Source organism: Carassius auratus, chromosome 5, assembly GCF_003368295.1.
Source record: "Carassius auratus strain Wakin chromosome 5, ASM336829v1, whole genome shotgun sequence".
Taxonomy (NCBI): domain Eukaryota; kingdom Metazoa; phylum Chordata; class Actinopteri; order Cypriniformes; family Cyprinidae; genus Carassius; species Carassius auratus.
In genome coordinates, this window is record NC_039247.1 from 27,164,534 (window position 1) to 27,181,690 (window position 17,157).

Below are 17,157 nucleotides of genomic sequence, written 5' to 3' on the forward strand. Positions count from 1 at the left end.
TGTACAATTACACTAATTATATAATTATACCTTTAACTTAATAATAACTGTAAATCAGATGAAAGAAGGGATGTAGTAGATTGTGTGCGACAGGTTAAACAGCTAAATTTGATTCATGTTAATAATTTAAAGGCCTAGAAATGCATAATCCAATATGACACGGCATCTTTATAGGTTTCATATGACTGAGCTTAATGAACAGACACCTTATGATCTTCAGTTATGATCACTGGAACTCAAATACAAGTAAAAAATCGAAATATTCAAACAGGACACTGACCTATTTTCAAAGCTTTATTCTGTCACTGAAGATTTGAGATAATATTTATGAGGAGTTGAGATGATAAACTTTAATTCACAATACAATAGAGAACACAGAACGTGCTTAAGTTAAATTGCTTTTCATCGAAGATGTACTTACATCATATCTGATATTTAACAAACTAGATCACATACAGGACGACAGCATTCATTTCTAGTGAACATAATTCATACAATCACAGACAGAAAACACACTGTCTAAAGCAATGGAGACCTATCGATATTATCAAACATCAGCACAGTATATGTGCTGTGCGACGTGCCAAAAACTACCATGATAATGCCATGGTATTCCTTAAACGTGAATATAATAACCATTCAGTATTAGGGATAAACATCAGATCTCACGATCCTTTAATCGTTATGATTTAATACATGTCAAAAGTATATTTCCAATCAAAGGAACCATCATTTCAATCAAACGGTCACTGTAGGCCAGCAGATTCAACATGTTTATTGTAAGAAGCGATACTGAGGAACACGATGAGGAAAGATGAATGAAGAGACAGGAACATGTTAAGGTCTGGTCAGTGTTACTCTGTGACCAGCGCAGCAGCTGTGCTCTGGTCACCTTCATTCTCGACCGTCACGTGCAGTTTCTGGTGTTTCTTCAGAGAAGACTGGTCACTGTATTTCCTGTCGCAATGCGTGCAGCAATACAGCTTCTCTTTGGAGTGGACCAGCTCGTGTCTCTTGAGGTGTCCAGCCCGGCTGAAGCTCTTATCGCAGTGCGAGCAGTTGTGCAGTTTCTCTCCGGTGTGTGTTAACTGGTGCAGTTTCAGGCTACTGGCCACCGTGAAGCGCTTCCCGCACTCTCCACAGCCGTACGGCCTCTCGCCGGTGTGCATGCGCTTGTGGATGGTCAGATGCCCGGCTTGGCTGAAGGTCTTGGTGCACAGCTCGCAGCGGTAAGGCTTTTCGCCCGTGTGGATGCGGTAGTGTGTTTTAAGGTCACCCATACCGTTAAACCTCTTCCCACAATGGCCGCAGGCATAGGGCTTCTCTCCGGTGTGTACTCTCTGGTGGCTCCTCAGGTTTCCGGCGTTGGTGAAGGTTTTGCTACATACGTTGCAGGTGTATGGCCGTTCGCCCGTGTGGGTCCGTAGGTGGACTTTAAGCTGGTTGTGTTCGTTGAATCGTTTGCCGCAGTGCGGGCAGCAGTACGGCCTCTCGCCTGTGTGGATCCTTTTGTGGATGCGCAGCTGGCCCTGATGGCCGTAGCTCTTCCCGCACAGGTTACAGACGAACGGTCTTTCTCCGGTGTGCGTGCGCTGGTGGTTCTTCAGGAGATCGGCTCGGTCAAACCCCTTGCCGCACTGGCCGCAGATGTGCGTCTTCTCAGAGCTTTGAGATCTCAACGGGATGCCGAGCGACGCTTCATGCTTGGAGCTCTTGTTAAATTGACCACAGGAATAATTTGGTCTCAGCTCTTCGGAGTTTGCCGACGACGCCGTCATATGCAACAATCCAGAAAACCCCTCACTGTCTGGATTAGACTCTTCATCAGAGATGATATCGGGCTCCGGTGACTCCCGCGCTTCCTCCTCCAACTCTGCACGTCTGCTGCACTCGCCTTCATCAACATGATAAAGGTGCATGTCTGACACTACCGTTACTTTAACATCACAGTCGTTAGAGTTGATCTCTGGCTCTAAAGGATGTTTAAATAAAGCGTGTTGTTCAGAGTCAAAGTTCTCATTCGTATCCTCTATTTTTATTTTTTTACTGGAGTATTTAGGAGAAGCATGAGGATTTGAAAGGTCAACAGCACATCCATCCTCCATGTCTGGGTCGGCCTTTACAAATAAATATTGTGTTGCACAATCTTTGTTTAGTTGGATCGACTGGACGTCTATGGTTTGTGATTTTGTACGGCTGCACGGTAAATCTCCAGCCATCTTCGTCTGATCATTGTATTCATTCATACAAGCAGATGAAGTCTGGCTGGAATTGTCTCTTGAAGACTCAAGCTGAGCCACAACACAGTCTTCATCTTCTGCAACACATACAAAAACAAATGTTTACTGATATGCCAAAAATCATGAGTAACAAAGAAAAACACACTGATCTCCGAAGAGTTAAACTCTTGCAAAGGATTAAATCAGAGTTTACATAAAACCATATCTTGTTGAAAAACATAACAGATGATAACAGACAGCAGTTTCGTTGTATGGATTAAATGTCTGTTATGACAGAGGGAATTGGTTTTTTATTTTTTTATTTTAGAGGGAATTGGTTCTCAGAAACAAATACTTCAACCCTTGTCACACCTTATTTACATTTACCTGTGACGTTATATCAGATGGTTTTTCAAAAGATAATCACAGAAGGAATAACTCAAATGCTCAGCTTTAATGTGCAACACTATCATTTGCACGCGTTGCACCAAAAAACAGAACAGTGTATATTAACTATGAAATAATTTTCCTAATTGCACGCACCAGTTTTGATATAATTTGTCCTTTTTTCTTTTGCACAAAGTCGTTTTCTCAGATCCTCATTTTCGGACTCAATTCGCTGAATTTTACGCTGATACTCGCCGACAGTCTGCTCTACTGAATCCAGAATGTCACTGACGGTCGCACGGAAGATTTCATTTAACGATGATTCAAGAAAGGTTTTTAAATCGCCAAACTTCGCCATTTCAGCAAATAGACGGAGCCGCAGTGACCGCGAAACAAGCCCGAGCGCCGCCGGACTCACCACTGCCCCTTCAGGATTGGAAGACAATTACAGCCGCTCTGATTGCTTGTTTCGATACACTTTTCAGCGATTATTCATTGATATAATGCTTTATTTCTCACTGTAATTATCTATACGTAGTGTACCTTTATTAAAACTTAAGACAACATTTGTTCTGAAAGCAATTCACTAGTATAGAGCATTTACTTTTTGATAGTCTTTGTCTCTGGATCAATGACGACAACACAACTCATACTAAACAATTCATAAAGTTATATTGTGTAGTTAAATGTGTAGTTTGTGAATTATACGCTATATTTCAGGATAATGTTTGTTCGCAGGGTCTTGACGGACTGGCCATTAGATGTTTAGCCGCTCAGAGGACAACAGCCATGCAATCGTATGATCACTTTCCTGTAGACGCGCATCGGTTTTCAATTCGTAGTATTTTCACGGATGTCTCGCAGAAAAAAAACACCCCTGTGGTCAGGCCAGCCTCCACTTTGAAAAGCACGGTCATTCTAGCCGCCACCTTTTGCGCGCATATACCAGGCGTTACGGTAGATGTCTATAAAAACTCAGATCAGAGGAGAACCGATCTCTGGCATTCGTTTATTGACCCAGTTTCTCTTTCCATAATGAATGAATGCAGTAACGAAGAACAAAAAAATACATTTAAAATAATACAAATGTTTAAAAAACGGCTACGACGAAATACAAATGGCTTCAAACGTTGAGTAATATTAAATGTAGAATTTTCAAAAAATATGAAAATAACTGGTGAGAAATAACAAAATAAAAGCCTTCATAGCTCTAAAAAGACAACTTACTGTTTCCACAGATCAATTTCAATTCAGATTAATAGTCCACTACCCCAAGGTGTAACTTGACCAATTTCAGGACTGTCTGATGTTGCATTACATAATAAACGCCATTCAAAACTCATATTCTACCTGTTCTGCCCATGATTTTGGATAGCTCTAAAAAGGAAACTCCCTGTTTCCACACACCAGTTTCAATTCTGATTTATCAGTACACTATCCTGGTGTGTCACTCAGCCAGTTTTATTTTGTAATGCAATATCAGATTGTTCTGAGACTGTCGGAGTGACACCCTGGGGCAGTGGATTATTAATCTGAACTGAAATTGCCATTCTCCTCTGCCAGAAGCTTGCATTCTCCAAGTGAACGACGGCTTGTGGTGCCATCACAAAGAGGTTCAAAATCACTCTCACAGACCTTTTCCTGGACTGTTCCCAGATGGTGGAATGATCTCAATTCGAAAGGCTGAGTCTTTACTCATTTTCAAAAAACATCTAAAAACTCTTCTTTTTCACCAGTACTTGACCAACTAATACTAGCACTTACCTTTTCTTGTATATCTTGAAAAAAAAAAAAAAAACTTGACTAACCCTTGTTGTTCTCTTGTTGGTCGGATTGTTTTATTGTCCTCATTTGTAATTCAGATAAAAGCATCTGCTAAATGATTAAATGTAAATTTGAATTGGGCATGAAATGGGATCTTTTTAGAGCTATCCAAAATCAGACAAAACCGGTCATGTGTGAGTTTTTGGAGGGCATTTATTTTGTAATTAAACATTAGATCGTCCTGATTCTGGCCGAGTGACACTTTGGGGTAGTGGACTGTCAATTTGAATTGAGTTGTGTGTGTCATTGGTTCGAAGCTGTAACTGTAAAATGCAAAAAATGCTGTTAGACTTGTTTGGGAATGATTTTTTGAAAACAACCACCACATCAACTCGGGCAGCACAGATTTCATCTGATTCACGTAAAATGAAGTTGAAAAAAAGGACAGAGACTCTGTGATCTAGTGTAATGTAGGCTATTTGTTTTTTTGTTTTTATTTGTTTGCTCTCTCCTTTGTGTGTAGCCTAATAACACATTTCAAATAATTTAACATTTCTTTAAGTTTTCTTTAATGTCATAGACTGTCCATTTAACTACTTTGTCCTGAAAGCATATTAATATCATGCTTTATGCATATTCTCAGTCCCTTTTAACTTTTGAACTTAAGTATGAATGTCATGAATAGTGTTTTGTTATTGTTTAAACACATTCTGACCTTCACAGATCAGATGAAGATTAAACTGTGTGTTGTAATGCAACAGTTTATGTCACTGGACTGTGAAAGTGTCTGAAATATGAGACGCCTTTTTCATATTCATGTTTTCTACAGCACAGGAAGTGTGAGGTGATGTGAGGAGCAGCAGGAAGTGATGTGCTGATCTATAATCTATTACTGTTAGAGGGTCAGTTCATGTTTCATCTCAGTGTCTATCTGTCAGTCTTAGACTGTGTTTATCTGTGCTAACAGTGATGATTAGAGTGATTTAACTGCAAGAAAATAACTCACTGAGTTTCGTCTCACCATGCACCCTCAACTCTCTCTCTCTCTCTCTCTCTCTCTCTCTCTCTCTGTGTGTGTGTGTGTGTCAGTTGAGGTTGTTTGTGGTCAGGAAGTGTAAATGTGCCTCAGTGCTGCTTGAGCAAAAGTCATTGCAGAGTACATCCGCTCTGTGTGTCTTTAAAAGTGGCTTCACTGAAGGACTCGGCTGAGGTGAGCTCCATTCTCTACCATCATCACATTATATATTATAAATCAAGTCATTGATTTAGTCATATGCTGATTGTTAGGAGAATGTGAACATGCAAACCAGGCACGTTGCTTATGGAGGACTCTGTTGCCTTATAAATAAGATGTAAATAATTTATTGCTCATTTGTGTGTGCTTTTGACAGACTATTGAAGCACTGCAAACACTGACTCTGATCCTGTTTGGACTTTTATCATAAGAAGTGTATGATTATAAAAAAAAAAACTGATTCTACAGATGCTCTTTGTACAATTTCATGTCAACATGATGGTTTATGTTGTCTTTATTTATATTGCCTTTGTTGAGTAAATGCTGAACACAAACATCTTCCACGGATTGTCAATTAAAATGAAATTAATGTTTCAGCAGTCTCATGCACATGGCTGTAAAGTGTCATGGTTTTGTGGTATCATAGCTGCGTAGATGTGATGGCTAAGGAAAGGGTTTTATCTCTACCGATGCACTTTAGACTAAAGTGAACATTTAGATTCTCAAAATGTTTGATTTTATGCTATATTAAATGATCATGATATAGATTGTATTCTGAAATCTTAGGCTCTTGGACATTGAAGTTTGAAGATTTTGGTCGGTGTGGGAGGAAACCGTGTTTCTGAGTGACGATCTCAAAATGGATGCCCTGCTCATCATGGAGTAAAAAGACTGACATGAGCTTTTCCTAAACTGTTCACGATGACCATCTGAATGCGAATACTATGGAGGATATTGTAGACTATCAGGAATCTGAGCCTTACCTGGAGGCCATGCAGTACATAGAGAGGATGAAACAGGACAATGAAATTAGCCTTGAGAACGAGACCATCCCCAGGAAAAGCTGTGTGGATCTGGACGTGCCAGATGATGGTGTGTCTTTGTACCCCGTCACTGTTCCCTGTGCTCCTCTCTCTTATGCTACTGTGCAATGGGATACCCCAGAAACGCCCACAGAGCCTCCCGGATCATCTGAGACTGAATTAAACTCCATTGCTGAGCCAAGGTTCGACTGGACATTGGATCTACCATCTGCAGACCTCAGTTATAGCACAAATCAGGACACCATTGTTGATTTCGTACCCGAAGCCGAGGCACAACTTGATATTGCACTTGCATCTACTCAGGTATGTCAGTAAAACCGGAAGGGCCTTGTGGTTTTTCTGGTAGACATGTTCTTGTATCAGTTACCAGTGACCTGCTTTCTTAATACTGCGTGTGTGTGCACTTTTTAATGTGCATTTATATTTTGTTAATGCAAAAGAACAGTTTTTTAAAGGGAGTTAAACAAATTCCAAAACAAAAAGTTTGTTCAAATTTGGCAAATGTATATTTGTTCGAGTGAAATGTATGTGTTCTAAAGTTTTTCCCCCCTCCAATAGACATATGATGCTCAGAAGTCAGAAACACAGCCGGTACTTTTACATGAAGAGCCTCCCATGTCATCTGCAGATGTCAATGGTAATATTTTAAGTCTAAATTATTGGATCGTTTTTTGTGGGGTGATGTGCTTTAAATCATATTGGGGTGTAGTTGTAATTATGTGACCATGTTCGTCAGCTGTGAATGGTGAACTGTTTGCTGACTTAGTCGATTGCACTTCTTCCTCTTGAGTTTTGTTGCATAACCTTTAAAATGTGACCACATGCACATGAGTTTCCCATCAGCCTTTACATTCCTTGAGGTTTGGACTTGGTGTTGTTTTTTTTTAGGGTTTTCTCAGAAATCAATATGGCGTGAAAATATTAATCAGTACTGTTTTCCATCAGATTCCAGAGCAGATGCGAATGAAGAGCATTCTGAACCTTCTGATGATATTCCGATCTTTATGGATGAACGAGAATCAGAGATTGAACTGGATCAAGACAGCTCACGGTCATATGAAGAGAAGGAACCTGACACGTTAGTCCTTCCTCAAATTACTTTTGCCCATGAGGAAACAACAGATTCAGGCAGTGAAAAGCAAGCAAGAGAGTGGACTGAGGCCGAAGCCAAAGGAGAATCATCAGACACAAGAACCGATATTCAGGATCAAATTCAAGGACCTGATCAACGTCTGGAAAAGGAAGAGTCAATTCCTCCTGAGGTCCAGTCTGATCATTCACAGGATGCCATGATTACAGGCCCAACAGAACCACCAGAGCAGCTGTCGGACATTATGGACAATTCAGTGGAACTTGAGGCAGTAATACTGACACAAGAGCCAGAAAAGATAAGCACAGCTGTTACAGAGACAGAGATGAACCAGAATAATGGCACTTTTCAACATGCAGAAGAGATTCAGGACCACTCAGAGCAATTCGATGCACAGGTCCAAGAATATGTAGAAAAACCCATTGGTTCAGAACAAAAGTCTGAACCTGAAAATGGGCTGCCAGAGCAAGCAGTGTCTGAGCTGATAGAGCAGCCCGAGAAGTTCAGATGTCCTGAAGAGAACGAATCCTCAGAGCAGATCCAGTGTTCAGAAGAGGAGAAACCCTGCGAGCAGACGCCACAATCAAAGATGGAGCCATCAGAGCATTCAGACGCATCCAGTGACATGAACCAACCTACAGTGCTGACAGACATAGCACAACATGTACAGGATATGACATCAGAGCCCCAGATGCAGGACGAGTTGCCTATTCTAGACACAAAAACTGCTAGTCCCTGCATCAACGGTGGCATTGAGGTCGTGGACAGGGCTAAGGCTCAACAGTTGGCTGTGAAGCTCTACAGATTGGATGGTTTTCGGCGTACAGATGTGGTCAGACATCTGGACAAAGAGTAAATCTTTACATAGCATTGATTAAGTGTCATGCAAGTATTTGTATTTCCAGCAAATCTTACCATTAGCTGTTTCTTTTGATAGCAACAAGTTCAGTCATGCTGTTGGGGAGGAGTACCTCAAGTTCTTTGACTTCACCAACCAAAATCTGGAGCAAGCACTCCGGTAAGCTTCTCATTCCCAACATCTGAGCACACTATGAGGAGATGCATCAAGAGGTCACTTTTAAAAGAGTTTTGGGGCTCTTCCTGATTCTTAGGTCATTTCTGAAGGAGGTGGTTTTGATCGGTGAAACTCAGGAGCGCGAGAGAGTCCTGCAGCACTTCTCCTGTCGTTTCCAGCAGTGTAATCCTGACACTTTCTCCTCAGTGGGATCTGTGCTCACGCTCACGTGTGCCATTATGCTGCTTAACACAGACCTGCATGGACAAGTGAGTCTCATGTTACTCTAACAGTCATAGAAAAAGATTAAGATGTCAACTGATCAACTACAGCATTTGAGAGAGTAACTCTTTTGTGTCATTAGAATGTTGGGAAGCCCATGTCTTCAGCTGAATTTGTGTCAAATCTGGATGGCATGAATGGAGGCGAGAATTTCAACAAGGACTATCTGAAGGTGTGAGCGCCAAATCTTCATCCCGGGTTGTTCACGTATTGCATTATAAGCTTAGTAGTAATTTGGTTTCTTCTGTCTCTTTCAGAGTCTCTACAGCTCTATCAAGAGTGATCCGCTGCATTGGGCCATGTGAGTAAACTGACCTGCAGTGCTGATCCGACTTTGATCTGATGTTTTATCATGTTTATCTCTGTTCCTAGAGAGGATGAAGTTCTGGCTAAATCCATGATGCTCGAGCAGGATGTGGACCAGGATGGACTTCTGCGCTCAAAGAGTAACCCATTCCAGGATCTCCCTCACGACACCAAGGCCACCGTGTTCCAGAAAGGCTTTTTAAAGCGCAAAGCCCATGCAGACATTGATGGCAAACGCAGTGAGTCACAGTGTGTATAAAGACAAGTGTGATGAACAGAAGTCAGTATTTAGGAGGCTATATTCACATTTCTGTATGCAGCCCTTCAGTAGCGTAACAGATCAATATTCAACAAATACAAATAGCAATTAACTTTACATTTTATATTTAAAAAAATATCATAGTCCTTCCAAAAACAGTTTAAATATCAACAACATTACTGCTTACAGCAGACAATTTAAAGTACGATTTTAGTAGTTTTTACTGTGCTGCTAACAGACTGACATGTGAACAGGGTACAGTCCAAATGCAGTCTGTGTGCTGTGCGTGTACAATACATGTGGTCCAGAAGCAGCACAGGCTCATTGTGCTTTTGCATAGGATGCATTTGCAATCCGCTACTGATCCACAAACACAACATTAATTCAATATTTTATAGACATAGTCATGTGTAAACACAATAAATAGTAACAATGTATTATTCAATTCACTTTAATTTAATTTAATTTGGGGGCAGCTGTGGCCTAATGGTTAGAGAGTTGGACTTATAACCTGAAGGTCGCAGGTTCGAGTCTCATGCTGACAGGAGTTGTAGGTGGTGGAGTGAATGAACAGCGCTCTCGTACACCCTCAATACCCATGACTGAAGTGCCCTTGAGCAAGGCACTGAACCACCAGTTGCTCCCTGGGCACTGGATACAGCTTCCCACTGCTCCGGGTGTGTGTTCACGGTGTGTTCACTTCTCACTGCTGTGTGTGTTAAATGCAGAGCAGCAATTCCGAGTATGGGTTACCATACTTGTCAAATGTCACGACTTTCACTTTCACTTATAGATTTACATATGAAGTTGCTCAAGCAAGTGGCAAAACATTTAAACATAACCTATAGCCTACTTTTATACGTTAAAGGTAGTAGGCTATTACATAGATCCTGATAAACAGACAACCTCTGTGCCTTTTCTTTTGCATTTATATATTTATGCAGGTCATAAACAAACATTTTCTACCTCCATGAGTGCCATATGTTATGAGGCCTCATTTGTCTAATGTGCTTTCCCTTGCTTTAAACCTAGTCAAAAAGCCATGTGTTGACTCAGTGCGGCCTAACCTGAAAACACAGGCACAGGCAAAAACATCCACACTGCATATGCACTGCAAACAAGTATGTGTGAAAGACAAGTAGACTCTCTTCAACAAGTAGAGAAGACCAATTAATTCCCTTTTAAACACCACAGATAAAACCAGAAAAAATCTATTGGAGCTCACAATTTAATTTGTCATTATTATGTAATTTTTGAAATGTTTAATCAATGAGTTGTCCATCGTGATCCCAAGAGCGCTGAACAGGGAATATTTGACACAAACTAATAACCAACTGAACTGATTTGCAGCTCCTTGGGGAAAACGAAGCTGGAAGACATTTTATGCCATGCTGAAGGGAATGGTGCTTTACCTGCAGAAGGTTGGTTGCCAGATACTGACGCTGGATATTAGTAAGATGTAAAGATATGCATATGGACAGCCAGAGTGGTGACACACGCTCTGTCTTCGTGTTTACCATGCCTGCATTTATAACCTTGCCAAAGCATCAATAAAAAATGTCAGTAAAAATGGTCATAGGTGACCCGTGTCTCTTGTCTGTCCAGGATGATTATGTGAAGGACTGTCAGAGCTCAGAGGAAGTGGTCAGCGTTCATCACGCTCTGGCGGAGCAAGCTCTGAATTACACCAAACGCCCCCACGTGTTTCGCCTGCAGACAGCCGATTGGAGAGTTTTCCTCTTTGAGGCTGCGTGAGTCTGATTATTCTTAAACCCAAATAATTTAACAGTTCAGTCTGAGTGATCGTCACTTGTTCTTTAGTTCCACAGAGCAGATGAACTCTTGGATCGGCCGGATCAACCTGGTGTCTGCGCTGTACTCCTCACCACCGTTTCCCGCTGCTGTAGGCTCTCAGAGAAAGTTCTGTCGGCCCATCCTGCCCGCGACACAGTCACACCTCATGCTGGTAACAGTCTTTCTGATCTGCTTCTCGGTCCGGTTGAAAAAAACAGCATATGTTGGTTAAGTATGTTTGTGAAGCATTCCCGCTGGTTAACTTGTCATGAGCTGGTCCTGAGCAGGAGCTAGTTGGTTAGGACCAGCACACGACCAGCTTAAACCAGCTAAGGACCATCTTGAACCAGCTCAAACCAGTAGCTATGTTTCAAAACATACCTAACCAGCATATATGCTGCTTTACAACAAGGTAAACAAGCCCATTAGTCAACAGTTGTGGGTGGACATGACTGACTACATTTAAACTTGTCCATCACGGATAGATATTTGCCAGGTATTCAGTAATGCGATATATCACAATAATGAACTTAAAAAAACCGTGAATAATTATTTATTACAAATTATTCAGATTTCAACTGGTCACAATGCAAAACACTGCCCACTCTCGTGTAAACGAGCTCGGATGAGAAGGCAAGGCATGTGGCGCTGAATGAAAGCGCACATACACTCTCTGACAGCAGATGGCGCTAAATACAACAATATAGTGAAAATTCATTTGCAATTAATCGCAGCATGAAAGTCTGATACCGTCACATTCAGGGACAATATCCCTGAATACACATACACTCCAATAACTAAAACCATGACTATATGACCATAACTATATTAGCATCCATCCACACCAAAGGACAATATGTTTGTCTGTAGTTAGACACCAGCTTACCTGTTCATTAATTTCCCTACTTTCATTAGAGAGTCGTTCAGCATGTCAAGCATCTATTCGTCGTTTAGGGTGTGGATCGGTGTATTTGCATCTGTTGTTGTTTTCACAGGACAAACAGCTGCAGTCCCATGCAGCCATGTTGCACAGCTTTCAGCAGGACCTGACGGCTCTCCAGCAGGATGCGCCGGACAGCAGAAAGAGCAAAGCCAGAGAGCTGGAGGAGCTCAGACAGAGAGAGGAGTACTTACAGTACGAGGTGTGTGTTTGTCACCATAAGAGGTTTGGACCTTCGTATAATACACAATGCATTTCACTTACAAACTCCAGAGGCCTGGTGTATAAATGACACACACACACAAGATTAATGAGATATAAGTATTGCCAATGGGCTGAGAAAAACAGAAGCTCTTGTTCTGAAGACAAGTCAACATTCAGCATCGGAGAAAAATTTATCTGTTTATTTGGACAGTTCAGTTCCCCCCAAAAATGTCAATTCCGTCAGTGTTTACTCTGTCTTGTTCTATGTCTTGTTGTCTTGTTGTCTATGATGTCAGATTTGTCTTTTTTGGGTGAACTTTCCCTATATTTTTTTAACAAAAACAAGAAAGTGATCATGGACATTTTAAGCGGTGTGTTATTAACAATCAGTAATATCTCTTGATTTGATTTTTTTTTTTTTTTTTTACTGTTAAAAGCAGTAGTGTCACATTTCTGGATGTCACTATGCATATGGAAATGAAATTCAGATGATAAACACCGCTAATGATAATTTCAGGATAGAGAATAGTGAATAGAGCTTTTGTATGCACCATGCATCACTACCTACAATGTTTGTGCCAGATCTGGTGTACATATAGCATTTTCATCAAAAAAAAGGCCGCAGGTGTCATGAAAGCTTACTATGTTTAATTTTCCATGCTGTAACTCAGTTTACTTCCACTGTAGAAGGTATGAGTGAAGACTGTTGTCTGCTGCTTTTCACAGAAGTCTCGTTATGAAGTCTATCTTAAAGTTCTGGAGGCCTGGCAGGAGCTGGAGAAGTCTGATTCCTCGGTTGGAGACAAACTGAATGTGTTTGATGAGGGATTGTGGAGAGGTGTGATGGACGAGCAGCAGGATGAGGCTGATGCTGGGATGAAGCGATCTCACTCCAGTCCGTCTCTGGAGTTAGAAACACCTCCTCACCCTGTCGTCAAAGTCAGACGCAACATCTCCGAGAGACGGACCTACCGAAAGATCATAATCCCTCGCAGTAACAAAGAGCTTTGAAAAAATCAGGACTATAGTGTCTGAACTCTTACACGCAAACTGTGGAGATATGCTTGAAGCAGTTGAATCCTTTAAGATTTTACATCATTTAATATATTTTTAAGTCTGTCCCATCCAAAGTAAAAATAGCAACAAATGTATTCTTTTTAAATACTGATTTTTTTGCACACAACTTCTTCATTAATTGACACTGTTCATACCGCCCACAAGAGGGAGATGTTGCTCAAGATGTTTAAATGAAGGACAAGCTCCAAGTCATTAGTTCTTGCCTCACATCTTAATAAGAGTTCCTGGATTTAATGTGTTGTCAGCAGAACCATAGTAAAGCACATTTTCTTCTGAATGCGTTGTTGCTGAATGGCTTTTGTGGATTTTGTGTTTGTGAATATCTCATATCCTTTCATTTAAACAACAGCGGTCATTAAACTCAGATGCTGAGGATGTTTGTGATGGATTGTGCCTTTAGGCTCTGGATGCTCAGGATGTGTCACTTGATAAAGATCTGAAAAGCCAATAACAGATAATGCCGCCTGTTGACACATAAACAGATTGTGAGGGAAAACAATCAAACTGTCAGTGAGTTAGAAAATGACTGAACGCCACTTAAAGCCAGACTTCTGCTCTTATACCACGTTATAAAGCACCAGTGTAAGTACAAATGCGCCTCTAAATATAGTCCGACAATTAATTTAATACTTGAGTGATTTGAAATCCTGCAGCTGCTGGACAGAATTATGTTTAACAAACCAACACGAACGCACAATCCTCATAGAGTGTTACCAAATACTTCAGAATTGTTTGCTCGAGGTGAGCAGCAGCCGTTCCCGCTCTGCTGTTGGCATAAGGTCACGACCAGAGCTCAGTGCTGGAGCCGCGGAGCGTGACGTCTACGCAGTCGCTTTTACTGGAGTGAGCTCAAGTTCTTCTGTGTTTTTTTGTTCCTGCATGTCTGTATGGCTGAAGGGTTTTGTGGCCACTTGTCAGGCCTGGTTGAGTAATTAAAAAGGCAAGTGGAGGCTTTTCTTCATTAAGGGCCCTAACCAGCACTCCGCTGCTCGTGGGTCTCGTCCGTCGCCCTCGTTCTCGCTTGATCTGTCACAAAAATTCCTGACATCATTCCTCTGAATTCCTCTTTGTGCTGTCACTCGCGCTCAGATTCGGCGGGTGAAGCGTTAACTCTGGTTTCAGTGGTGGCTGTTCTTCTCGCTCTTTCTCCATCTGCTCCAGTGCTCTCACGGCGGTCCTCATCACTCCCCTGTGTTCATCTCCTGATGTTTGTTGGAGGTTGGTTCCCTTCCCAGATGGAGAGAAGTGAGGGAAAGTAAAAGAAAATACTTTTTTAAAGACCCATGTCTTTTTACTACTAGATTTGACCTTTGTGAGTCAAAACTGTAGGCACAGATATCATGTCTATTCATCCGTTCATCTTCTCACTTTACAATGGCTTTGTTGTCTTGTGTGTCATGTTAAGAAATGATCTGTTCTGATCAGACGTTCTCCGTTTAGATGAGGATTCATATCTGGGTTAAACTTTTCTTGGGATCTTTCATATCTGAGCATTTCTTTCACTCACAGACCCTGAACACATGATTCCGTCATTTTAAAGCTGAATTTATTTGTGTTGGTTTCTGGTAAAGTGGCCCAAGTCGTCTTGGTCAGTGACCGGAGTTTGGCCTCAGCGCTGGGCCACATTAACGCCACTCACAACAGCCTGAAGACACACGCTGCCAGGGACAATAACAGGCTACATTTTTCATGCTGTTAAGTGAAGCAGACGCGTCCTGTGAGTTTTTGCAGATAACGTACATCTTGATGTACTGATGCATTGACGTGACTGCAGATGGACAGTTATGATTTGTCCTGTAATGTATGCATCAAAAAATTCTGGGTCATTCTCAAACAAGCGCAAAATGGCATTTGTGCTTGAAATTCCAGGGTTGTTGTTTGATGTGAAATCACATCTCTTTGCTGTTTTTATCATTTGATGCCAAATGGAGCATAGTGGCCTCTGACACAAAGTAGATAAATATGGCAGAAGTGAAGTGAAATAACCAGGTATGGTGTCCCACGCTCAGAATTAGTGCTCTGTGTTTAACCAAGTGCACACATATACACACACCCTGAGCAATGGACAGCCATTGCTGCGGCACCTGGGGAGCAGTTGGGGGTTTGTTACCTTGCTCAAGGGTCACACCTCAGTCGTGATATTGAGGGTGAAAGCAAGCACTGTATATTCACTTCCCCCACTTACAAGTATCGAGAGTCGAATCCGCAACCTTTGTATTACAAGTTTAGTTTGTCTCTCTAACCATTTGGCTGCTTCTGAATTCTGATTGATAGATCTGAAGTACAACAACAGTACTAACAAACATGACTGCTGTAGAGTGAGTTGTGAGAGACAAAACAAACCATAATGTCATATTGCAGAGTTACATGTATTACACAGAAACATTTACTTGCATATCAAAATAAAGGATCTTACTGTCTGCTATTGAAACACAGGTCATTTCATTTAAAACTTTCCCCTAAACTTGCCGGCTGTGCCTTATGTATTATAAAATGAATATTTGGCATTCTGTTTTCGTGCATGTTTTTAATATTCTTACATCATATTATGCAGTCTACTTAATAAAAGCAAGATCAAGATAAAAGCAAGACAAAATAAAAGCAAGATCAATACTATCAATGCAGCTATTATTTCTAAGAATATATATATATATATATATATATATATATATATATATATATATATATATATAAGTTAACCCAAATCTACAGTATTTTTGTATTAACTTTGTTGTAATTTAAATACTTTAATAAACTTTTAATAATTTGTTTATAATTATTCTTATTATACTTATTATTATTATTATTATTATTATTATTATTATTATACAATTGAATGAACATATTAAATAAACTGTTATGAAATTATACAACTGATATAAACATTATTTGTATTGATTGTATTATATTGAGGCGTTTGGCATAACAATAACGCATGCTCATATTTTTGTGTTTTGTAGTTTAGAAAAAAAGCAAATTAAAAGCTACTTAAAGTTTCAAAATACATTTGGTTCAGCAGCAATTGTTATGGGAGTTTATAGTGAACCATTTGATTTCTGTGTTTCAATGAGAAAACTCGGTCAAATCGATTGATAACTCAAAGACACATGACATCTCAGGAAATCCCTGTGCTGTTTTACACACACATTTTCATAATGAACTTGTTTATTAATATGTAGGCTTATTAGGGCTGGATCTGTACTCTTGAGGAATGCTGTCTGCTCAACATAAACCAGACACACTATGGAGGACATTAAGCTCAACAGAAGTTATCACTAATTAATTGCCATTGAAAAGGCTGCAAATCTGATGTCATAAACTGACAGTGTTTGCTGCTGAAATCAATTAATGAGGCTGGAGGGTTCATTCATCCAATCTGGGTTAAGTGCTTCTGTCAAAGCTACAATGACCCTCTTCACCCACAAATAACCAGCAGACTGAGGAAGAACAGCTTCATGATGTCAGTTGACATGGCTCTTAATTTATTTTGGCAGACCGATGGTTCTAGAGGGGACCTCGAGTTTGTTGTTGACTACAAATGCAAAGTTTCCAGTCGAGCGGTACAGGACTGAGAGCGTAAACGTTTGCTCCCTCTCTTTGAAACACACATGAAGTATTAGCATACCAACAGTGAGCTGCCTTCTTGGCTGGGGCTCCTGAAGGGCCCCTGTCTGCCTATTATTTGGCTCCTGTGATGATAGTAACACATGCCCACACACTCCTGGTCCCAACTCTCTCTCTGTGCCCTCTACCCAGTCCCAT

At 40.8% G+C, this 17,157-nt stretch overlaps 2 protein-coding genes across 2 annotated transcripts; one reads left to right on the forward strand and one right to left on the reverse strand.

The window, feature by feature from the left end:
- Positions 1–281: 281 nt before the first annotated feature.
- LOC113084327 (zinc finger protein 436) lies at positions 282–3,044 on the reverse strand. The gene is made up of 2 exons (XM_026254812.1): positions 2,763–3,044; positions 282–2,317 (listed from the first exon to the last, which is right to left on the reverse strand). Exons 1-2 carry the CDS (start codon positions 2,962–2,964, stop codon positions 855–857), a joined length of 1,665 nt encoding a protein of 554 aa, XP_026110597.1. The 5' UTR covers positions 2,965–3,044; the 3' UTR covers positions 282–854.
- Positions 3,045–5,172: 2,128 nt separating this feature from the next.
- LOC113084341 (PH and SEC7 domain-containing protein 1) lies at positions 5,173–15,815 on the forward strand. Its single transcript, XM_026254814.1, has 15 exons — positions 5,173–5,272; positions 5,460–5,580; positions 6,172–6,731; positions 6,987–7,065; positions 7,374–8,370; positions 8,456–8,536; positions 8,631–8,802; positions 8,898–8,987; positions 9,073–9,116; positions 9,188–9,360; positions 10,731–10,801; positions 10,986–11,131; positions 11,202–11,346; positions 12,170–12,316; positions 13,045–15,815. The coding sequence occupies exons 3-15, from the start codon at positions 6,330–6,332 to the stop codon at positions 13,327–13,329; spliced, it is 2,832 nt and encodes a 943-aa protein (XP_026110599.1). The 5' UTR covers positions 5,173–5,272; positions 5,460–5,580; positions 6,172–6,329; the 3' UTR covers positions 13,330–15,815.
- Positions 15,816–17,157: the final 1,342 nt, after the last annotated feature.